Raw genomic sequence first — 26,072 nt, 5'->3', positions numbered from 1 at the left:
GTAATAGTGTACGTGCGCAGTTGCTTGGATATTCAAAAACCTTCATTGAGCAAAACGTATCCAATTATATTTTATTCACTTTGCAGGGCCTGGTGGTAATTCTCCATAAATTTCCAGATCAACCAATCATCGAATAGGGAATAAAATCTGCATACATAACTAACCAATGACACTGTAATGCTAAATTTAGCTTGTACTCAGTGAACTTTTCACCTGCGAGGGAAGTATGTCGCTGTCATTACACTGGAAAATATCCATGTGATAGTTGACAGTGGCTAACAGAATATTTCACCTTATATCGACCGCTCTTTCATACGGTATAGTTACCGGTATTTTGGTTTATACAGTCGAGCTTGGAGGAGGACTCGGCACTTTGCCGCCTATTTTTATTTTCCCGGAGTCCAGTCTAAGGTAACTTAAAGAAGCCGGCATGTAAAACTGTACTTATGTATGGGGGTATGGGATAGTGATATTTTGTTACTTTATATATATTCGTAGTGGTGTCATAATCTCCTAATAGTGTCGAATTCAAGGTAACACATTGGTTAAGGACGTAATTTCCAACTTTGTAGTATGAAAAGTGATCCTAACTCCGATTTGATCGGCGGTTTTCACACGACTGTCTCGTTCTTGTGTTGTGTTGTTGGAATACTGATTGCGTGAATTCGTTCATACTACGTAAGTACGGTCATAAGATACGCCTTTATGCGTTGACCGTTATTCAACCTCAAGGTCGACGGTACTATGCGGCGTATACCGAGCATTGACCGAAAGAGAACTCACGGTGGCCTCTAAGATGTTCGTTTTTCGCGCACTTCATATTGGCAAAGAGTAGTAGTGCACCAAGTTGTCCATGTACTTATGAATGGACGAAATTGTTTACACGTCCATCAATTACATGGCATTCTTTAACGTCTAAGGAGAAACCGCAAATGGCGATGAATGGTATTTATAACTTTGTATCGGTGTTCCTTTAAACGTCGTAAATTGAACTGCCATTTTCTCGATTTCTTTTTAGAAAAGTGGCCGATACCGATGGATTGCAAGCGGTTACAGTGTCAAGGTTGTATTCCGAGCCGGCAAAACGAACGCAGTATACTTTATAATCTTCTGGCTGCTCCTCCATCCTCAGTAACTATGGAAACTGACGGTACCTTCATCCAAACAGCTGAAAATTCCTCGTCCCGAGTGTCTACCCACCATCATTACTGTCACCATTATCTTCAACATACGAAGGCTTTGCTGAAATATCCAGATATTGTCCAACAAGAGGCTGCTCAATTACTGTTAAAAACAATTGACTTTACAAAAAATCTACCGATTTACTGGGATCTGGACCACAACGATCGGGTCCAGTTGTACCTTCATGGGTGGGCTGAAATGCTCGTTCTAACCATGGCACAATATAAGTTTGATTTTGAAATAACCGAACAATCATATGAAAGTCATGAACAATCTACTCCACATGCAGCTCAGGACAGGGTCAAATTTGACACATCTCAACAAGGTATTCCAGTGTGGGGAGATGTCAAGAAAATCAACAATTTCTTACAGAGGTGTCATCACTTGCAGATAGATGATAAGGAATATGCGTATTTGAAATCAACCATTTTGTTCAATGCAGGTGAGTCTTTTTTTTTCTGTCTTAAAATACTTTTATTTTCAAAACTATTTTTGTAAAAGCTGTATCAGTAATATTGAATTATCAAATATCAGCTAGGACAGTCAAATGCCAGCTAAACCGGGATGGCAATAGTCCTAACCCTAAGTTCAGTAAATATGATTTTTTTTTATTTGAAACTGAGCTCATCCCTGGTTGATTTGTTGTGTGTGTGTTGTATTCTTGAATTTTTCCTGATAGTATTACCATGTATTTTCCATGATGTATGTTTATCGAGAGCACAGCCTCACCAAATGTATTTAATATATCACACTTTTTTTGATGTAAAAGAAAAATAAACAATGCTTTGTTCAGAAATATCCAAGTATTTTTCATGTTATTTTTGTGTTTATACGCAAATGGTCAGTTTGTATGCAGGTGTAGGCAACATGATTACAGTGCAGACATGCAAATTTCTAAACCATGCGCCATTTGTATGCTGTTTTTATTACCACATTATGTAATGTAATTAGCATAACAATGTATACACTTAAAGTTACCTAAGGACACTCACTGTCCTTATCTGTCACCTAGGGAGTCAAACCCATTTCTAGGCTCTTCCATAATCCCCCCTGTCTGCATTTACAATCATCATTATTTATACAATAATCTGTTGTAAGTGGAAATTTTTATATATTTGTTAACATTTTTACACCACTAACAGTTACAACGTACAGTTTGATTGAACTCGCTGATTCAATCTGTTGCGCTACAAAATACTTTGTTTGATTAAAACAAATATTTTACTCTATGTGTACCATCCTAAATTCAAAGTATGATTGTTTTTCTAAAATTATCTCAAATATATATGCAACTTTGAATGTGAGACATCTTGTCCTTCATTAGCCGCTGGTGCACTTTATCGATGAGTCATCATACTCTCCAGTATTGTCAGGGGTCAAAAGTCCTCGTCCATACTGTCTATATTCACTTTAAAACGCTACTTTTCAGACGTGTATTATTTTGTGGTCAGCAGTACATTATGCTAATTCACTTATTGCTTTTATGACAAATTGCAACTATATCATTGTTATTGTGGCTTGGGAATCAAAACAGAAAACACTCCCACCTAAGTTACTTAAAAATTACGATCAATTGTTTTACAATTATTAAAAATTTTATTTCAACATGCTGGCTCTTATTATATCTCCTGCCACCCGCCATACATCCCCCTCCCGCACCACCACCACCACCTGCCTGTAAATTAGTAATGTTGATTTCTTAGAAAAATTTAACAATAATATAAAAATTAATATAATATTTAGGGTTTTATTGATGTGTTAGTGAAAGTTTGAAAGGAAGTGCCCTGGATGTCAAGGCCTATGTATTAGCACGGATGTATGATTCACTGTATATGTATCTTGAATCGTGATGAGTGTAATGTTGATGTGATTCTACATTGCAAAAATTGATTCCCAAGTTATTCATATAAATTGTTATAAATGACTGTTATTGAACACATTTTAAATTATTTTTCATAATACAAATTAAGTTGGAATTTTTGAAATTGTTGTAAATCGTAAAATTCATAGAAATATTTATGGTCATTTCTTTTTTCCTAATTCAGTGACTGTGATGTGTTCATGTATTCAGTCACTGCATGCCCACATTTAAATTTTACACACGTGTAATATGTGGTCATAAGACCCCCATGTGTTGCAAGAAACCAATGTTATGTTGCATTGGGCCCATATAATGTTGCATGAAACCCATATTATGTTGCGTTGGGCCCATATAATGTTGCATGGAACCCATATAATGTTGCGTTGGGCCCATATAATGTTGCATGGAACCCATATAATGTTGCATGGAACCCATACAATGTTGCATGGAACCCATATAATGTTGCATGAAACCCATATTATGTTGCGTTGGGCCCATATAATGTTGCATGGAACCCATATAATGTTGCGTTGGGCCCATATAATGTTGCATGGAACCCATATAATGTTGCATGAAACCCACATAATGGTCCGTTGGGCCCATATAATGTTGCATGGAACCCATATAATGTTGCGTTGGGCCAATATAATGTTGCATGGAATCCATATAATGTTGCGTTGGGCCCATACAATGTTGCATGGAACCCATATAATGTTGCATGGAACCCATATAATGTTGCGTTGGGCCCATATAATGTTGCATGAAACCCATATTATGTTGCGTTGGGCCCACATAGTGTTGCATGGAACCCATATAATGTTGCGTTGGGCCCATATAATGTTGCATGGAACCCATATAATGTTGCGTTGGGCCCATATAATGTTGCATGAAACCCATATTATGTTGCGTTGGGCCCATATAATGTTGCATGGAACCCATATAATGTTGCGTTGGGCCCATATAAAGTTGCATGAAACCTGTATAATGTTGTGTTGGACCCATATAATGTTGTATGGAACCCATATTGTGTTGCGTTGGGCCCATATAATGTTGCATGGAACCCATATAATGTTGCATGAAACATAAATTAACACTACTAGCGCTTAAACTAATATATAAATTTTCCCATTTTCAATGACTCACAAATATACCTTTAAATTTTTAATTCTGGCATTTGTTGACATATTCGGTTGAGAATATGATAAGAATCTATCTATTATTTAGGAATCTCTACATAACTTTACTTTATGAACATTATTCATTTTGAAATGAACAAGTTCATGCAACAATTTGTAGAACAGAAAAAAGGAAATGATTCTAAAACTACATAAAATGGTAAACAACACATCAAGTGTGAAATGCATCCAGGAAGCTATATTGTCTAACATATATCCCTTGGTTGTTTGGAAATGTCATCTACATAACCCATTCCAGCAGTTAAAATTGCAAATTTGCACTAAACCTACCACTGTAGTTAGCAAAGCGGTTTAAAAATACAAAGTTTCTAGGCTAATAATAGAAGTTCAAAAATGCAAAATAATATGTGAATGGAGTCTGAGTGAACCCTATATACACAGAAATAATGTAGTAGATTCACTTCATGTCAGGGGTAGTGACTTAATTTTGTATGAAGCATTTTGTGATTGGATAATATTTATAAACAAGGTGTTTAACAGAATAATTATTTTTGTCATAACAATTAACACACTGTTGACACAACAATCCCAATCTCTTGATTTTTATAAAGAATTAAAAGTTATGCAATTCAAACTGAAATGAGAGGGATCTATTGGCTGATGGAATAACATCTGAATATTTTCAAAAGACTATTGACATTGTTGATTTTCTACTTGGATTAAATATTTTCAGATGAATTTATTGAATTTGTTGGTTACTACTACAGCCCTCTCTCAGATTTGTTCTTTTCGTGGTGATATCTTTAATTCTCTAATTTTGATGAATATTTTTGGTAAAAAGTGATATTTTCGACTTCTTGTTGAAAACCACAAGTCCAATTACTTTGATATTATATATATATATAGATACTACATGTGAACTTCTCTCAGATTTGTTCATTTTGTGATGATATCTTCAAATCTCTAATTTTGATGAATATTTTTGGTAAAAGTGATATTTTCAAATTCTTGTCCAATTGCTTTGATATTATACATATTTATCTTTTTCTAGTGATATCTTCAGTTCTTTAATTGAAATGTACTTTGCTAACAGCGGAGCTATCTCAGCTGAGAGGTTGCTTATTATGAAAGCGCCTCTGCCCTCTATCATTGATAGACTGATGCATCATGGGTTGCTGTAATCAGAATATTCATAAATTAGTCGACAGATTCTAAATATATTCTATATGTGAAGTAGTGAAGATTTCTCACAGTGTTTCAGAACAGTAGCGACTCACTGGGATTCTAATATACACAGGTTTTTGATTGAAAATAGTTTGTAACCAAATGTCTTTGTATTATAAGTTTCCATCACCATTTTTAGAGACAAAAAACAAATATTAATATCAGTTAAATTAGTTTCCTATCAAGATATTCATGATGACAAATGTATTCTTGATTATATTTATATATACTATATCCTAACCAAATCCTTCATGAAGTAGGGGTAACTACCAATACAAAAGTTATGCTTTGAACCCAGCTTAGTTGACTTTTTCAATAATTGAGAATTAACTTGCATCTAAAACATCAAAGTTCAGCCAGCTTTGTCTGTAATATGAATACTTTTATATTCCTTGACTCAAAGATCAGAAATGCCTGGCACTAATGTGTAGGAATTAACAATCTACATGGGCACAAACCAAAAGTTGTAACTAATATGCATATGAAACAACTATGGCGATGACATATGACAAAAACTGTGGCTGATCCCAAATCAAGTGTGGAGGTACAGAAATTAACACATGCTCGTTTAAGGTTAATTGTTCTGTCCTAACTTAAGGCTGATATGTTTGCTCTAGCATATTCCTATTTTTCTAGTCTCCCAACTTACGGGGCTTTCTATGCAGTTATGAAGTAAACGCTGCAGTCTCCAGCTATTTTCAATCAATGTTTAAAATTCCTCCCCTTTCACAAAACTCCACCCTTAATGTCAGTTGATGTTAAACTCCATCCTTTGTCAGTTGATGTTAAACTCCACCCTTTCACAAAACTCCACCCTTAATGTCAGTTGATGTTAAACTCCACCCTTTGTCAGTTGATGTGAAACTCCACCCTTTTGCAAAACTCCACCCTTAATGTCAGTTGATGTTAAACTCCACCCTTTGTCAGTTGATGTGAAACTCCACCCTTTTGCAAAACTACACCCTTAATGTCAGTTGATGTTAAACTCCACCCTTTCACAAAACTCCGCCCTTAATGTCAGTTGATGTTAAACTCCACCCTTTCACAAAACTCCACCCTTAATGTCAGTTGATGTTAAACTCCACCTTTTTGCAAAACTCCTCCCTTAATGTCAGTTGATGTGAAACTCCACCCTTTCACAAAACTCCACCCTTTCACAAAACTCCTCTCCTTTCACAAAACTCCACCCTTAATGTCAGTTGATGTTAAACTCCACCCTTAATGTCAGTTGATGTTAAACTCCACCCTTTCACAAAACTCCACCATTAATGTCAGTTGATGTTAAACTCCACTCCTTTCACAAAACTACACTCTTAATGTCAGTTGATGTTAAACTCCATCCTTTCACAAAACTCCACCCTTAATGTCAGTTGATGTTAAACTCCTCTCCTTTCACAAAACTCCACCCTTAATGTCAGTTGATGTTAAACTCCTCTCCTTTTCACAAAACCCCACCCTTAATGTCAGTTGATGTTAAACTCCACCCTTTCACAAAACTCCACCCTTAATGTCAGTTGATGTTAAACTCCTCTCCTTTCACAAAACTCCACCCTTAATGTCAGTTGATGTTAAACTCCACCCTTTCACAAAACTCCACCCTTAATGTCAGTTGATGTTAAACTCCTCTCCTTTCACAAAACTCCACCCTTAATGTCAGTTGATGTTAAACTCCATCCTTTGTCAGTTGATGTTAAACTCCACCCTTTCGCAAAACTCCACCCTTTCACACAACTCCTCCCTTAATGTCAGTTGATGTTAAACTCCACCCTTAATGTCAGTTGATGTTAAACTTCATCCTTTTGCAAAACTCCACCCTTAATGTCAATTGATGTTAACTCCATCCTTTGTCAGTTGATGTTAAACTCCACCCTTTCACAAAACTCCACCCTTAATGTCAGTTGATGTTAAACTCCACCCTTTGTCAGTTGATGTGAAACTCCACCCTTTTGCAAAACTCCACCCTTAATGTCAGTTGATGTTAAACTCCACCCTTTGTCAGTTGATGTGAAACTCCACCCTTTTGCAAAACTACACCCTTAATGTCAGTTGATGTTAAACTCCACCCTTTCACAAAACTCCGCCCTTAATGTCAGTTGATGTTAAACTCCACCCTTTCACAAAACTCCACCCTTAATGTCAGTTGATGTTAAACTCCATCCTTTGTCAGTTGATGTTAAACTCCACCCTTTCGCAAAACTACACCCTTTCACAAAACTCCTCCCTTAATGTCAGTTGATGTTAAACTCCACCCTTAATGTCAGTTGATGTTAAACTCCACCCTTTCACAAAACTCCTCCCTTAATGTCAGTTGATGTTAAACTCCACCCTTAATGTCAGTTGATGTTAAACTTCATCCTTTTGCAAAACTCCACCCTTAATGTCAATTGATGTTAACTCCATCCTTTGTCAGTTGATGTTAAACTCCACCCTTTCACAAAACTCCACCCTTAATGTCAGTTGATGTTAAACTCCACCCTTTGTCAGTTGATGTGAAACTCCACCCTTTTGCAAAACTCCACCCTTAATGTCAGTTGATGTTAAACTCCACCCTTTGTCAGTTGATGTGAAACTCCACCCTTTTGCAAAACTCCACCCTTAATGTCAGTTGATGTTAAACTCCACCCTTAATGTCAGTTGATGTTAAACTCCACCCTTTCACAAAACTCCTCCCTTAATGTCAGTTGATGTTAAACTCCACCCTTAATGTCAGTTGATGTTAAACTTCATCCTTTTGCAAAACTCCACCCTTAATGTCAATTGATGTTAACTCCATCCTTTGTCAGTTGATGTTAAACTCCACCCTTTCACAAAACTCCACCCTTAATGTCAGTTGATGTTAAACTCCACCCTTTGTCAGTTGATGTGAAACTCCACCCTTTTGCAAAACTCCACCCTTAATGTCAGTTGATGTTAAACTCCACCCTTTGTCAGTTGATGTGAAACTCCACCCTTTTGCAAAACTACACCCTTAATGTCAGTTGATGTTAAACTCCACCCTTTCACAAAACTCCGCCCTTAATGTCAGTTGATGTTAAACTCCACCCTTTCACAAAACTCCACCCTTAATGTCAGTTGATGTTAAACTCCATCCTTTGTCAGTTGATGTTAAACTCCACCCTTTCGCAAAACTACACCCTTTCACAAAACTCCTCCCTTAATGTCAGTTGATGTTAAACTCCACCCTTAATGTCAGTTGATGTTAAACTCCACCCTTTCACAAAACTCCTCCCTTAATGTCAGTTGATGTTAAACTCCACCCTTAATGTCAGTTGATGTTAAACTTCATCCTTTTGCAAAACTCCACCCTTAATGTCAATTGATGTTAACTCCATCCTTTGTCAGTTGATGTTAAACTCCACCCTTTCACAAAACTCCACCCTTAATGTCAGTTGATGTTAAACTCCACCCTTTGTCAGTTGATGTGAAACTCCACCCTTTTGCAAAACTCCACCCTTAATGTCAGTTGATGTTAAACTCCACCCTTTGTCAGTTGATGTGAAACTCCACCCTTTTGCAAAACTACACCCTTAATGTCAGTTGATGTTAAACTCCACCCTTTCACAAAACTCCGCCCTTAATGTCAGTTGATGTTAAACTCCACCCTTTCACAAAACTCCACCCTTAATGTCAGTTGATGTTAAACTCCACCCTTTTGCAAAACTCCTCCCTTAATGTCAGTTGATGTGAAACTCCACCCTTTCACAAAACTCCACCCTTTCACAAAACTCCTCTCCTTTCACAAAACTCCACCCTTAATGTCAGTTGATGTTAAACTCCACCCTTAATGTCAGTTGATGTTAAACTCCACCCTTTCACAAAACTCCACCATTAATGTCAGTTGATGTTAAACTCCACTCCTTTCACAAAACTACACTCTTAATGTCAGTTGATGTTAAACTCCATCCTTTCACAAAACTCCACCCTTAATGTCAGTTGATGTTAAACTCCTCTCCTTTCACAAAACTCCACCCTTAATGTCATTTGATGTTAAACTCCTCTCCTTTTCACAAAACCCCACCCTTAATGTCAGTTGATGTTAAACTCCACCCTTTCACAAAACTCCACCCTTAATGTCAGTTGATGTTAAACTCCTCTCCTTTCACAAAACTCCACCCTTAATGTCAGTTGATGTTAAACTCCACCCTTTCACAAAACTCCACCCTTAATGTCAGTTGATGTTAAACTCCTTTCCTTTCACAAAACTCCACCCTTAATGTCAGTTGATGTTAAACTCCATCCTTTGTCAGTTGATGTTAAACTCCACCCTTTCGCAAAACTCCACCCTTTCACAAAACTCCTCCCTTAATGTCAGTTGATGTTAAACTCCACCCTTAATGTCAGTTGATGTTAAACTCCACCCTTTCACAAAACTCCTCCCTTAATTTCAGTTGATGTTAAACTCCACCCTTAATGTCAGTTGATGTTAAACTTCATCCTTTTGCAAAACTCCACCCTTAATGTCAATTGATGTTAACTCCATCCTTTGTCAGTTGATGTTAAACTCCACCCTTTTGCAAAACTCCTCCCTTAATGTCAGTTGATGTGAAACTCCAACCTTTCACAAAACTCCACCCTTTCACAAAACTTCTCTCCTTTCACAAAACTCCACCCTTAATGTCAATTGATGTTAAACTCCACCCTTTCACAAAACTCCTCCCTTAATGTCAGTTGATGTTAAACTCCACCCTTTCACAAAACTCCACCCTTAATGTCAGTTGATGTTAAACTCCACCCTTTCACAAAACTACACCCTTAATGTCAGTTGATGTTAAACTCCACCCTTTCACAAAACTCCACCCTTAATGTCAGTTGATGTTAAACTCCTCTCCTTTCACAAAACTCCACCCTTAATGTCAGTTGATGTGAAACTCCACCCTTTCACAAAACTCCACCTTTTCACAAAACTCCACCCTTAATGTCAGTTGATGTGAAACTCCTCTCCTTTTCACAAAACCCCACCCTTAATGTCAGTTGATGTTAAACTCCACCCTTTCGCAAAACTCCACCCTTAATGTCAGTTGATGTTAAACTCCTCTCCTTTTCACAAAACCCCACCCTTAATGTCAGTTGATGTTAAACTCCACCCTATCGCAAAACTCCACCCTTAATGTCAGTTGATGTTAAACTCCACCCTTTCGCAAAACCCCACCCTTAATGTCAGTTGATGTTAAACTCCACCCTTTCGCAAAACTCCACCCTTAATGTCAGTTGATGTTAAACTCCTCTCCTTTTCACAAAACCCCACCCTTAATGTCAGTTGATGTTAAACTCCACCCTATCGCAAAACTCCACCCTTAATGTCAGTTGATGTTAAACTCCACCCTTTCGCAAAACTCCACCCTTTCACAAAACTCCACCCTTAATGTCAGTTGATGTTAAACTCCACCTTTTCACAAAACCCCACCCTTAATGTCAGTTGATGTTAAACCTCTTCCTTTTCACAAAGCTCTATGCTTTGGCAATTGATGTTAAACTCCACCCTTTTGCAAATATCACATCCTTTGTCCACTGAATGCTAAGAGATGAACTTTTCCACTCAGTTGAGTAGAAATGATGTTGCCTACGTCATTGGCATCACCTGGACGTGCTTCAATATCCTGGAGCTGAACGTGATTTTAGTCTAAACTTATTAAGTGCGGTGCCCTAAAAATAGGACAAGATACTAAAAACATGTTTAATACAGATTTTTCCTCACGTTTGTTATTGTTCCCATTCATATATAGTTTGTGTGCTCAAAAATAGTGTTTGAATGAAATATAAACAAACAAAAATGTCAACATTGTTTAATTGGGTTGATTTTAGAATAATAACTAAAATGATGTATAAAGAAATAAACAATTTAACTGTGCAAGAAAATTCAAATTCTTTACTTTGTCATTAATTCTACACGGAGTCTACAGTGCCAGACTATGTAGGCATTTTCTGTGATGCTTTCTTCCACTGACTCACCCGATTTCCAAAATATTTTTTCTTAAGAAAATCCTTCATGTGTCTAAGGTGATGACTGTTCTAAACAACCCTGAAATGGTTGCCTTAGCAACATCCTGTGACGTTGTTGATGATGTCATAACTCGTATGCCTTATTCGGTATGACTGACCTTTCTGAAAAGGTCAGTGATTAGATTCAATGATTGTCACTATGAGAGGTTCAATAATATTGCTAATATTTCATATTTTAGTTCAGTTCATTCAACACTCATTTAATTGAGAATTTCTGTCATTATTGTCAGTTTTCTCCCTCCTATAATCCTTTCCAGACACCTGCCTTGCCTGTATGTGTTTTCATAAACAAGAGTTGAATGGGACACTGTCCATCTCGGCTGTTAGTTCACAAGTTCAAGGCAAAGTCACCTAAGGATAATAATTATGAAAGCAGCTTGCCTCTACCAAAAAACAACTCCAAGGTGATTTCAACTGGTCAATCAATTTTTTTTTTTTTCATTTCAAGCTGTTCAAATGTTTATAATGTTATGTATTATTTTTTTGCTACAAAAGATACTTTAATATTTATTACCATAATATAACTGCAAATGTTTTTTAAGAAAAATAAAAAAATAAAATATTTTTAGTTATTCATGCATTCTTACTTCACACAAATTTTTTTCTTAACTGTTACTTAAATCATGAGGAGTTAGGAGGTGTGTTCTTTTTTTTTTATAACAACACTATTATAAAATTCTGTATGTTAGATGTTATAAATTCATGACACAGACATAGCCTTTCCTACCTCTAGAACATTGGTTTATTCCATGTCTGCAAGTAAATCAATCCAGACTACTAGTCTCAGTTACCTTCAGAAGGAAAGGTAAAAAAAATACCTGAGGACACTCTTTCAAGGTCACTCTTGTCAAAAGGTGAATATTTCAACTTTACATCTCAAGTTTAGACAGATATTGAATATCTGATGATAGTTCCCCATTGTCATTAGTGTGTTTTTTGTGTTTTTTTGCTTAATTTGTGTGTCTGTTATATAAACGAATAATTTCAAACTGACATCAAATTGATGGGTCGGGATAACCTCATTATGACCTTTAATAAACAATCTTTTGTACTCAATGCTGTGATACCTGAGCAGACTTAAAATTTAATTATTTTTTTTTTCTAACCCAAATTTATTAGGTTTGATGGTGTTCAGGTCTCTGATCTGGGCCATTTATGAGGCCAAGGTCATATAATGGATGGCAACCATATATCTAACATAACAACAAACAAACTCAGTTGGCATGTTTAAATACCACTGCAGCTAAAAAAAAAGTCTTTAAATGTGACTGGGGTTTCCCTTTATACCCCATTGTAAATGTGATATTATTATACCCCAATAGAGTAATTTTATTTCAGTTCCCAATTTTAGATTATATTGTATTGTACTTTTAGTTTTGGTTTATAATTGGTGCTCGGCAGTATTAAACCATCCGTCAAAATTGCCTTCCTGCCAGTCATGGGTTTGGTACTACCTACACTGCACACAAAGTTGAGCGGGTTCAAGGAAAAATGCATTAACATAACCTAACCCCGTGACTTGGTACGGTCAACCAGTGGGTGACTACGTCATGAACATTCACTATACAGAGTTGTGGGCCAACCCTTCATCGTTTTTGCTGTCAAATATTGCTTATAAAAATTATAAAAAATTATCTTAAAATTTGGAATATTTTTGGTAATTATAGTATATTAACTTGGTCAAGGAATATTTCCAATGTCAATTTCTTCATTCTGCATTCCATTCCGGTTACAGCAATGTTTTGAAGACCACTCTCAGTTTATTTCCCCTCATAAAAGCATTCTATGAAGTTTTCATTTGTCAGTTTGAAAATTTGTTATTAAAAATTGTTCATAGAGAGTTGGAAAATTTAATGCAGGCTTTGTTGTTCTAAATATTTCTATACGAGAAATTTGTGTATAACGGACCGCCCAATAGCCCCTCCTTCTTTCATAGATTGTGTGTATTAAGCGCAGCAGGTTTTTGTTCGCTGCTTTCACTGTCAATATTGAACACTTTCTCGCTTCAAGGTCGTACGGTCAGACAAAGGACATGACCTCAGGAAGTTCACTTTATAATGGTCATATTGGAATAACATACGATTTTGTATTTTTTTCAAGAAATACACTCAATTTTTTTAGCTTGCATACAAATTACAATGACAATCACCTTGTTGTTGTTTTTTATTTTAAAACAAAATAGTATTTTCACCTTACCTGTCTGTTTAATGGAATCTTCCAATTTTTCAAGGTCATTTCCAGTTCATTTCTGGGACAATTGTAAAGTAGTTATATTTATAAATATTTCAATTGATCTCTGCATGCATACAACAAACAGATGAGAAAAAATAACAAGCAATTAATTCATGAATAATATTAAGCTGATAGTGCATGCCTTTTAATCCATACTAAAACCAATTCTAAACCAATTTCATGAACTTATTCCATTTTTATAAAATTGTCAACAATTTGTTCTAGTTCACCCAAAACCTGCAAATTTTACCCAAAAAATGGAATATTTGACAAAACCAGGAAGCAGTTAATTGTTTTGTGTTTAATCATGGTATATTTTAATGTGTTGAATAAATTACTCCAAATTTTGCTTGTTCCTGAGATTTAATTTCTCTCCTTTATTTTGCTTGTTGTTCTTGCTGTTGTGTTTCTTGTTGTCATGGTTCTAAAATTTTACTTAAAACAGTATATTGGTTGTTGCTAATAATAAATCTGTGTATATGTACTAACAAATGGCAAGGCTTTAGAAATTATCATTACCCAAGGTCCATAGCGTTAGGAAAATCCTTTGAAAGTCTTTGGATTTGTTGAGGTCGGGAAAGTCTTTGATTTGTCCTAAAATTACAGGCAAGTACTAAAATCTTTGAAAAGTCTTTAAATTTCTTCATAGTTATTAATTCATTTTAGAAAGACCCGTTTTCTCCAGGGAACTACCTTATCCTCAGAAAAAGGAAAATGTGATTGAAAAATTTGGCATTATGCAGACTTGAATCATGTATTCAAGAATGAAGGAAACCAATTTCTTACAACCCCCTACTTTTCAAAGAGGTCACCTTAGAAATATTATTTATTAATATTTATTTAATTACCTCAACCTCCTTGTAAAAGAGGTATTGATACCGTATTAATAACACCAACAAAGTACACAGCTTAGCTGAGTGAATCTCTTGGGTTGTACAATATGATAATATAATATGAGTGTTGTGAAATTAAAAATTTGTGTAGTTCTACAGTTCCACCCCACCCCTACCCCCAAAAATAATGAGATTTGTGAATGAAAAAGTTTTAATAGGCTGTATTGTGAACCATAATTATTTAATTTGCACCGAACTAAAAAAATTTGCTATTTTCCTGTATATATAAACTCATCTCAGTATGGTAAAATTATTTGTCTAATCGCGGCTCAAGTCACAATCTCTCCTTTGTTCAGGAATTTAGAAAATTGTCTATTTATTATGTTGTTGAAATATAGCTTTTATGTCATGGTTATATGCACATGTTGTAACATTATTTAGGTAATTGGGTTATTTATTGGGTCAAGGAAAAATACTAAGTACTTTTGTGGTAAACAAATTTCAGGTAGCTGCCACTAGATTTGGTGTGGGATATCAAGGCCATACTCAATCAATAAAACCTTTGCTTGTTCTTATTTTGCTGGCAACTGAATGCAATATGCAAATTTTTCATTAAAGTTCCAGGGTTTGTTTAAATATGTTTAATTATTAACTTTGAGATTTAATTTTATTCAGGTGTTGCACGGCCCAAGTGATAGAACCAACAATAGGGGGAACCAGGACAAACCATTTTGTCCAGTGAGGAGGTGTCAACTAGCAACAAGTTTTAACATACATGCATACTGACCTGAACTTTATACAACAAACAGGGCTGCTTGTAAATTTATGAATATTTCCATTATAGAAGTCACCATTCTCATGAAGACTCACTTTATAGTTTTTATCTCAAATTATATAACCACCTTAGAAAAGTAAAAATTGATTGCCATGGAGAAATTCATGGTTAGTTTTCATATAGTGTCCAATGAAAATAGAGGACTTAACATAGCAGCTGCCAATAATGAGCGTTGTGAATATAATGGCTTTTTGTCAAAATACACAATGTTTTTTTCATTTTATGTATTTGAAGTTAACAATTAGACTTGATGTGAGTGCGTTTTAGTATAAAGTACTCAGATGGTACTGAGTTAATAACTTAGCTAAACTTTTTTTTATTTCTTGTTTGTCTCTAGAAAATGTCAAATCATAAATATTCATTAATTAATAGTTAGTTTAGTTGTTATGAAATATTGAAATTCAACTGTGAGGGGGAAAAAAAGTGTACTTTTCACTTGAAAGCTCTGTATAGATTTCCTACCTAATGGATTTGCTTTTTGAGCCGAGGTTTCTTGAATGACATTCATTTTTAGGCAAAGTGTCTGGAAGGATGATATACGATGTCAGTTTTTATTCTTCCCAACATTTTGTGAAAAAGATAAAAGGAAAGGGTAAAACTATGAGGATACTGGATACAATCATTTTGCTGGGATAATAAACCTCCTTTTGTGGCTTCTGTAAATATATCATGCCTAGTAAATGTGGATCATGTTTGAAAGGTTTCACTTCACTTTCTCCCATCATGCAATGCATATGAATATATTCATGAGTTGCATGGCATCACTTTTTTAAGCCAATCAGAACCTGTGTTATATTCAAGTACAGGATGTGGGTGGACATTTCATGTGCCAACAAATAATGAGAAATGAAAAAAAAAAAGCACAAAGCTAAAAAGATTTCTAAACAGAAAGTCATCGACTATAATCCATGGTACAAAACCTTCCCCTCATCCATGGTGCAGTCCCTCTCCCTCATCTTGCTATCCCCCCTCCACACATATACTAACATTAAACCTAATGTTACCAAGATTATAATACTCTAACTGTTGTATATTTGAGGTGAATAGTAAGTAGTCTTTGCTATATCATCAAATATTTATAATCAACAGTAATATAGTTTTGTTTAAATATACATTATAATTATATTCACAAAGGTAAGCTTATTGCTTTCAAGGCCAGTCAAATTGAGTCAACATTAAAATCAGCACTTCAGTATTAAACTGAAATAGCGCCCTCTGTGGTTCAAATGTCGGTATCTGCAAACGTGGCAGAGTCTTCCTTCAACAGCCAATTCAATATTTTTAATGATAAAAACTTATTTACTGTGATAAAAGTCATCAGGAAGATGATACAGTGTTCAGACTATTTATAGTATTTCCTGTTGATGAGGTCTCTTTAGATATAAATATACCCTGTGAGTTTCTTACTCGGTATATAAATCAATGAGGAGATATCACACATGGCCTGTTTTGTCACCACCAACATTTTCTGGTATAGACATTAAATTTATTGAGCTTAGACAGTGAGTTGGTATTCCAAATAGTCGCACTGTATCAATGTCAGATATGGTGAAAAGAGTACCGTGTCCTTGACCTTGATGAATGGCTGGTGGATGAGTAGTGCTGTTGTCTATCTGCAGGGAACATGTGGTTAAATTAAAAATACAATTCAAGGCTATGATATTGCTGGTGAAGGTCAGACAGAACTAAGGATATTAGCTTGTTCCCCAATTCCTATAATTTGGATATTGTTTTAGCTGTGTTCTTTAGAATTATTCCATTAAATTTAAATATAAATATTTTGACCTTCACGAAAACACTCACTGTTGGAAATTAGAAACTGAAAACTTAATTTTATTAATTCCAATTTTTTAAGTATTTTTTTTCATAAAGAATGGCTAAAATTACTTATTTATTTACCCATGATGTACCACTGTTTTTATTTTCGTACATTTTATTTATTTATTTTTTCAGTCAAAAAGAGAAAGAATTTTCAGCATTTGAGATGACATTGAAACTAAATATCCTAAAATTAGGAAGCACCATGAACTTTTAAAATTTCGCTGCTTGCACGATTTGATATTTTTGCAGTGTAGTTATCAGTTTAATATTAGACGTAATGCAATTACATTCACAGTTATGTAAAGAGACTTGTCACCTATCAAGCTAAACCATACATGTATGTATTTTATACATATATTTTAAGGTCTATGGCTAAACATGCAGAACTGTACAAAATGTAGTGGAATTAATGTGTGTATTTTATAATCTTCTTTCAAACCACAAAAAAGTTTTGGGTTATACTTTTATGATCAAATTTTGTATGAAATGTCTTAAATTTTGTTTCAAAAGTATCAGATAGTTTTTTTTAATGGCTGTTAAAAATATTCTCTCAACCTTCTGAGATTTATTGATTTGTGAAATGATATTATCTAAAAATTATTCTCAGGAGGCAGATCATACATGACCTTCAGAATTTGGGGGCGGGGTCACAAATATGGTTTGCTTTTGATGTTTTTGTACTTCGAATGGGTTATTTTTAGTGAATGTTTGTATGCATTTAGCGGTTCTTCTCATGCTCCAATTCAACACCCTCACCCCCACCCCTTGTTGATGAACTCAGTTGACAGCTACAACTTGCCACGATGCCATAATGATAAAAAAAGTAGCGATAGTCACTCTTCATTCACAAATATAAAATTTATTATGTGGAAAAATGAACTATAAAAGTCCATTAATATGTTTAATTTAATCATTCATTTTTTACTTTACTTGCCTCAAATTAATTCTAACTATAGGTTATCGAATATCCCATATTTCTCCTAAAATTGGAATAGAACAAAGAATCAAGTACTTAAGATTGAGAGTTGCAAAAAATTGATTTCTGTATTTTAACTTTGAAAGTAGTACAAAAATACTGTATCAAATCTTTCATTCAGTCATGTTTGCAATATAGACCACAGTGAGAATGAAAAGTGTTTGTGTTGAATATTGTACAGAAAAAACATGTAATTTTTATTGATATATACTTAGACATGACATCATGACTTCATCAGAAAATTTTACAAAATTACGGCAAAGAAATTAAACTTTATAGTCTTATCATAAAAATATGACAAAATATGATGAGCTAGTCTTTCCTGCTTTCCTAGCTTTATTACCCATAATACTTTCAAGGATACTGCTCAAAAGAGTTACAATTAGCATTGTTGCCGTGGCAACAACAATGACAGTTGACGTCAATAAGGAAGTGTTTACTTGAAGGCTAACATAATTGAATTAATGCTTTCATTAAAATTACCGTGGCAATTAGTCATTATGTTGTATTTGTTGGTGATTAGAGTGATTACGGATTTTATTCTGAGTTGTCAGTTACTAAACATGTGATGCATTGTTTTGTGTGACAAGGAATTGTCTCTTTAAAGTCTGCTGTTTGTATTGATTTCCTCTGTAATGTTATATTGGTTTGACATCAAAGAAATTCAAATTTTGATCTGGGTTTATTGTTGCTATGGTTACCAAAGTTTAAATCAAGACAAGATATGAATTGAGAGTTTGCCAAAGAAGGCAAGGTATCAATTCTAGCCAATGAGAATGGAGTATAAATTTGATATTAGCCAATGAGGATAGAGTATAAATTTGACATTAGCAGATGCATATACAGTATAGATTTGATATTAGCCAATGAGGATAGAGTATAGATTTGACATTAACCAATGAGGATAGAGTATAGATTTGAAATTAGCCAATGCATATACAGTATAGATTTGAAATTAGCCAATGCATATACAGTATAGATTTGATATTAGCCAGTGTGGATAGAGTATAGATTTGATATTAGCCAATGTAGATAGAGTATAGATTTGATATTAGCCAGTGTGGATAGAGTATAGATTTGATATTAGCCAATGTAGATAGAGTATAGATTTGACATTATCCAATGTAGATAGAGTATAGATTTAATATTAGCCAGTGTGGATAGAGTATAGATTTGATATTAGCCAATGTAGATAGAGTATAGATTTGACATTAGCCAATGTAGATAGAGTATAGATTTGATATTAGCCAGTTTGGATAGAGTATAGATTTTATATTAGCCAGTGTGGATAGAGTATAGATTTGATATTAGCCAATGTAGATAGAGTATAGATTTGACATTATCCAATGTAGATAGAGTATAGATTTGATATTAGCCAGTGTGGATAGAGTATAGATTTGATATTAGCCAGTGTGGATAGAGTATAGATTTGATATTAGCCAATGTAGATAGAGTATAAATTTGATATTAGCCAGTGTGGATAGAGTATAGATTTGATATTAGCCAATATAGATAGAGTATAGATTTGATATTAGCCAGTGTGGATAGAGTATAGATTTGATATTAGCCAGTGTGGATAGAGTATAGATTTGATATTAGCCAGTGTGGATAGAGTATAGATTTGATATTAGCCAATGTAGATAGAGTATAGATTTGACATTAGCCAATGTAGATAGAGTATAGATTTGATATTAGCCAATACATATACACTATAGATTTGATATTAGCCAGTGTGGATAGAGTATAGATTTGATATTAGCCAATGTAGATAGAGTATAAATTTGATATTAGCCAGTGTGGATAGAGTATAGATTTGATATTAGCCAATATAGATAGAGTATAGATTTGATATTAGCCAGTGTGGATAGAGTATAGATTTGATATTAGCCAGTGTGGATAGAGTATAGATTTGATATTAGCCATTTCATATACAGTATAGATTTGATATTAGCCAGTGTGGATAGAGTATAGATTTGATATTAGCCATTTCATATACAGTATAGATTTGACATTAGCCAATGTAGATGGAGTATAGATTTGATATTAGCCAATACATATACACTATAGATTTGATATTAGCCAGTGTGGATAGAGTATAGATTTGATATTAGCCAATGTAGATAGAGTATAGATTTGATATTAGCCAATAAGGATACAGTATAGATTTGACATTAGCCAATTCATAAACAGTATAGATTTGATATTAGCCAATGAGGATAGAGTATAGATTTGACATTAGCCAATAAAAAAAAAGCCAGCAATGAATATAACAAGAATTTGGTCATCCCAAAATGAAGGTGGATAAGATTTTCTCCCTATCATGATTTGGCAATTAAATAATTAATTAGAATAAAATAAAGAGAGTAGAAAAAATAAAAATATAAAATAGAATAGAATAGAATAGAATAGAACTAAATATTATATTCAATTGAAAGTGCTGATATACTAGATAATAATTAATATACGATTTCATGTTTTTATTAACTCTTCTGTATCAACACTTGTATCCCAATATAGATGTATGTAAAGGATTTAAAAAATTCAGATTACTATTTATTCTTTCTTGTCAGTTCAATTCAAAAAGTTAAAAAAAAACATACCACTGTTCAAAAACATGTTTACAATTGACTGGTTAAATTAGACTCTATTACTTCACAGGTGCCCTTCAGAAAACAACAGTCATCAGTACTGGTACAGTCTAAAAATAAAGACATAATTGTTATTAAATTAATTCTTCTATGTCTCATTGATATGTTAATTGTAGACTTCATTATAAATTCAGTATTTGTAAAAAAAAAAATTAACTATCAACCGTTCAGTCACCTTTGACCAGTTTGCCTCAGTCTGTGTGATTTGCATAAAATATTCACAAGGACATTCCATATAAAGCTGATCTATGGAGCCTCCCATTGTATGTGGATAGGTCAGTTCACCTACTCTGCATATTAAAGTAGGTTCACAAGGCCATTGGACTGGAGGTGACTTTACTATAACTACTGATGCCAGACAGTTTGTACTCACTCACTCAGTTGTTAGCTTACGTAAATTGTCATATAATAGATATAGATTTTGACAAAATATACCGAAGACTTCCTGTAACACATAGGAACACATAAGTGATCTTATTAGCTGTGTTGTGTACTACTATCTTCCTAGCTGTCACCACGGATTTGGATCAGTTCATTTTTATGAATGAAAGCTAGATGATACCAGGAACAACCACCGTCCGTGACTGATGTCAGCGACAAACTACCAAACCCCAAGCCTTCAACCAGTTGAGATTAAGACCAAATATTTGGACTATATGAGTACTAGTAGTGATACAAGCAGTATTGAGTCTACAGATAGGATGTCCACTGAAGTAATGTACAACCTTGACTCACCAGGAGATATACACTGTAACTGTCCCAGGATTGAGTCCAAAAAGACTATCCTCTATAAACTTCTGACAACGGGCTCTGTGTGTCCATCACCTTCATGTTATTTGAAAGAACATTTTAGATCGGCTGCGTCAATATCTAACAGCTCACATCATCATGAAAACAGCAAACTTAAGGTGCTCTTACAAGAAGTGCGGAATGAAGCATCGTAACTATCATCTTAGTACATAATAGCAGTGTTTACAAGGTTGGCAAAAAAAACACTTTTAATATTCATTTCTGAGAAAAGTTTTTTATAAAAAATATCCACCTAATTTTGTGTACTCCATTCGTATATTTCTAATTGTTTTACATTCTTCTCAATATGGAATTGTTGATATTTTCTTATTTATAATATAGTTTATAAAATTATCATTTCCCAAACTGTTATATTAATGGTGAATATTACAGAAATGTCTTTAATATTTCATTTATTAGTTATATATCTGTCGCACAATATACCCCCCTCGTTCCCCACCCCGCCCACTCACCAATGTGGAAAACAACAAACACAAAGATGTTGAGTAATGCAATATTTTTTAGGTGACAGAATATGGCTGTGAGCCAAGTCTTGTGAATAAAATAATGGCTAAGGAAGCTATGTAGCCATATGATAGACAGTCCAAGGCCGTTTGTAACATAATCTACTACTCTGTATTTTAACTTGATTTGCAGGATATTTTACTCCCTAATTATTTGAACTTTAAAACAAATGTAATATTAACTCTTAATAACTAGTAAATTTTCATGCTATAAGTTGAATGCTACCTGTTGAGAATTTTTTCTAAACTCATTCATGTTCATGCAAGTTTTATTTTCGTAGAATTAGAGAATGCTAATAAAATTTTTATTGTTTTTTTTGCTTTGAAATTTTAAAATATTATGGTTCAAGTTTTTTTTATTCACTTTAGTGTTTTTGAGAGTTTTATAGCTAAGTGTTTTTATATTAAAGCTGCCAGTAATGTTCAGTATGTGGCTTTCTTGATACATGTATCACGACACACCTTTTTTTGTGTGAACTTTTTGAAATAATTCATGGCCACTGAGGTTCATCACATGGTCATACAGTGTCATACACTCCAGTTATGTACTGCCCCTTCATCAGTTTTATTTTTTGGCTATGAGTAGATAAATCTAGTACTTTCATCTGAGTCACTGTCACTGTCAATGTCAAACAAATTGAATCTATTGTTAATTTTTCATTATTTTTTTTCCAGAATCCCCATCTTTGAACAACCCATACAGAGTGGAAGAATATCAAAGTGAAACGCAACTACGTCTCAATGAGTACGTCACAGCGATGTATCCCAATGACCCTCTGCGATTTGCAAGAATCTTGTTGTGTCTGCCAACCCTAAGGAACATCAAGGCTCAAGTTCTGATCGAACTGTTCTTTCGTCCGTTGATCGGCGAAGCCTGCATGGATGAGGTCCTGGAGACCATGTTACAGCAGTAGTGTGACCAGCCTTTCTGTACACTTTGTATAATTAACTTATTTATGGACGTCACAGCCATTAGTAGTCGATCAATTTTATCGAAACGAGACAAAAAAATGCAAATTCCATGTGAAAACAATACTGAAATGTATCTTTTAGCTACAGTGTATGTAAATACAATGCTATTGACAGCTGACAGGCAGCTACAAACTATTTCAGTTTTCTACTAAAACTGTAGTGTCTCAGAGTACATAATGCGTTTTGATTCAACCAATCAGAGATAGTGTTTTACAATGATGTTCTCCCCAGCAGCTGTTTAAGATAAAGTTATTTAGTGGGTTTATATGATGTGTATTTTGCGTAATTATCCCGACTGCTCATTCATTTACCACCAGATTTTTCGAGCATCATCGAAAGTTTGTTTTTCGTCTGTGAAGACATTTTAGCTCAATTCAAAATTGATGCAAAATGTGTAAAGATTTTTGCTCAAAAATTTGGCATTTTGTTGACTAAAATGGGTGAGCATATCTGCTGGATATTGAAAGCGGAATGATTGCCAGTTACTCTATCTTTAGTTTTTTAAGTTTTATTCAAACTTATTTGTAAAATAAAACAAATAAATAATATAGAAAGGGCAAAGCAGCCATTCCAGCTTTCATTTTGTTGTCAGTGACATTAGAAACCCTTTCAGAAGCAACACAATTTAAATAAATTATTGAAGAAAGAAACAACTCAAAAGGTCTCTATTTTATTGTTTATTTAATAAATTCTCACCAAGTGAGTATAATAAATGGACACAAAGCACCATGTCCCTTTCACCCGCACCTTGACTCTTTACATGCACTTGTTAATGTATATTGTAGATTCAGTTGTTTTCATCAATTCATTGGGGACCACCTATTATTTAGTAATATTTTTATTTTAAACGAAAAATTGTTTTTTTTTTTTAATTTGTCTCTGGGTGTTGTTGTTTTGATATTTTTGTTGACAATATGACAAAACTGTCATGGAAGACCTGTCTGAAATGAATGTTTTGTAGTCCTTCATTTTTGCTGATTAATTTTTCTTCTGAGTAACTGTAGGATAAGCTACATTGACCTGTGGTTCTGTGAACAATGTACTAAATAGACTTGAAATAATGTTGTACAATGATATTGGTAGTAAGACAGATTTGTACTGAACCATGGGTCATTGTCTTGCATGTGCTTGAATGCGGTGGTTTGGATGAATTATTATAGTTTTTTAATGTTTGAAGCTATCTCTATCTACTGAAATCATACTAAGTATTGCTGGTAAAATCATCGCCTGGCCATAACTGTTCCTAAAATATTGCAATCTTTTCAATATCCATGACAACCCAAAACAAGTTTTGTAGGTTGTCCCTGAAAACATCATTCCCAGTGGGGGTTCAGTGGATATAGATGGGCTGTTTTGTAAAGGAGTAAAATACAATTGTCCCTCCATCAGTTTAACAAGGCTAAGCCTATTTCCAATATTACTTGGAGGCCAGTAGACAGTTTCGCAGCCTTGACCGCATGTTGCCATAGTAATAATTTAGTTAACTAAAGAACCCATTTCTGTGAACTTGATTTGACCCAACACATGGACATTCTTGAGTGCCTAGCTGGTCTGTCAATCATATACAATGTCCTTGGTGGGTCCAAAAACTAGTATCCATTACTTTATTACTCTGTCTATTTAGCAGTGCAATAAATATCGTAACCTTGACCCAAGCATGTACACCCCCCCTCCACCTGCTACTCTTACTGATTTAAACCCTATCATCTCCATGGCGATGTTCTTTAATGTTCACTCTGCAGGTATTCAAGTATCTATTGCTTCTCAGGCCCACTTTCCCTGGTAATTTAAAAAAAAAACATAATGTATAGTTTCACTAACCAGATATTTTTGAGTTTACAATTCAAGAAATATTAAAATACTGTTGTTTTTTTTGTTATGTACTGTCCATTGCAGAGATGGGTGGATTTCAAGTCATTCATAAATCACAACAATCTGTGTGATCAGTGTTGATTTCAATTTAGAATGTTTTTATTTTGAAAATTAGCTGTACACTGGTGTTTATACATATCTGGTTTCTATTTCATTCTTTGCTTTGTTACATTCAACCCAGTGCCAACTTGGTATCTCGATCTGTGTTTATTTCAAATAAAAATGCAATATCAATACAGTAAACAGTGTTTTTTCGAGTTTTATTCAATTCCCTTTTTTTTCTGCGTGCTCCATATATCAAATTTTCACCGCCACGTTCATTTACGTTCATATATATATATATATATATATATATATATATAGTTAATTTAGGGCCTCTTAGTGTTACAAGGCCAGATTATAAGGCTAGATTTCGCAGTCACGCTAAAATGAAAACATAAATCAAAAATTAATATTTATTTTTTGAGAAAACAAAAAAATGACTTGCTAGATGATTGCAAGGCGCTTCTTAACCCCAATTTCTATCGCAAAACTCAAGAATTCCTAAGAAGAAGCTCCCTGGGGGATTTTTTGTTCAAGGGTACCATGGGAAATACGGCCCGGCCCGTAGATGTTTTGTTCATATAGTATGAGTGCGTTGTACGTGTTCATTGTTTGCCTTGATGTCTAGGTGATTGTTTTCAAAATGGAAATCACGACAAAACATTGCGTTCGATACTTTTTTGCTTTGTCTATACAAAAACTTATCAAGTACAGCTTATTTGGAATAAAAACATAACAGACTGTCACTGGATTAAATGAAGTCATTAGTGTCAAATTCATGTTTAAATCATGAATTCGATTAATGCGACTCACTCAACACTTTTTCGGCACGGCGTAAACACAACAGTTTAGACGGGTACTGATCAACGTGGTCACAATATGCTACACATGGCGTCGAAAGTAGTTTTCAAAATCTCCATGATAATTACGATATATTTATATCGTCGTGGACGGCTTTGCACGATTTATGATAAAGTAGGGCGTGGTTTATAAACATATGTCGAGGACACTGAGTATAATAATCGAAAATATTATTTAATGGAACAAAAAATTGCATTCGATTCATCGAAATCAGTTCACCCACACCAGATAGTTGTTTTGCACTTCAAAAAGAATACACAAATT

General features: G+C 34.3%; 1 protein-coding gene across 2 annotated transcripts; it reads left to right on the top strand.

The window, feature by feature from the left end:
* The first annotated feature begins 221 nt into the window (after positions 1-221).
* LOC144360052 (nuclear receptor subfamily 0 group B member 2-like) lies at positions 222-25,148 on the top strand. Of its 2 annotated transcripts, none has more exons than XM_085505626.1 (3): positions 222-411; positions 1,019-1,624; positions 22,737-25,148. In XM_085505626.1, exons 2-3 carry the CDS (start codon positions 1,036-1,038, stop codon positions 22,973-22,975), a joined length of 828 nt encoding a protein of 275 aa, XP_085361752.1. In that variant the 5' UTR covers positions 222-411; positions 1,019-1,035; the 3' UTR covers positions 22,976-25,148. The 2 variants fall into 2 exon arrangements, with proteins under 2 accessions (XP_085361752.1, XP_085361754.1); XM_085505628.1 differs by lacking the exon at positions 22,737-25,148 and adding an exon at positions 11,661-11,960.
* The last annotated feature ends 924 nt before the right edge of the window (positions 25,149-26,072 follow it).

Source organism: Saccoglossus kowalevskii, chromosome 11, assembly GCF_978046115.1.
Source record: "Saccoglossus kowalevskii chromosome 11, keSacKowa6.1, whole genome shotgun sequence".
Taxonomy (NCBI): Eukaryota; Metazoa; Hemichordata; class Enteropneusta; family Harrimaniidae; genus Saccoglossus; species Saccoglossus kowalevskii.
Note: the sequence above shows the minus strand (reverse complement) of the source record. Positions and strands in the feature narration are given on the sequence as shown.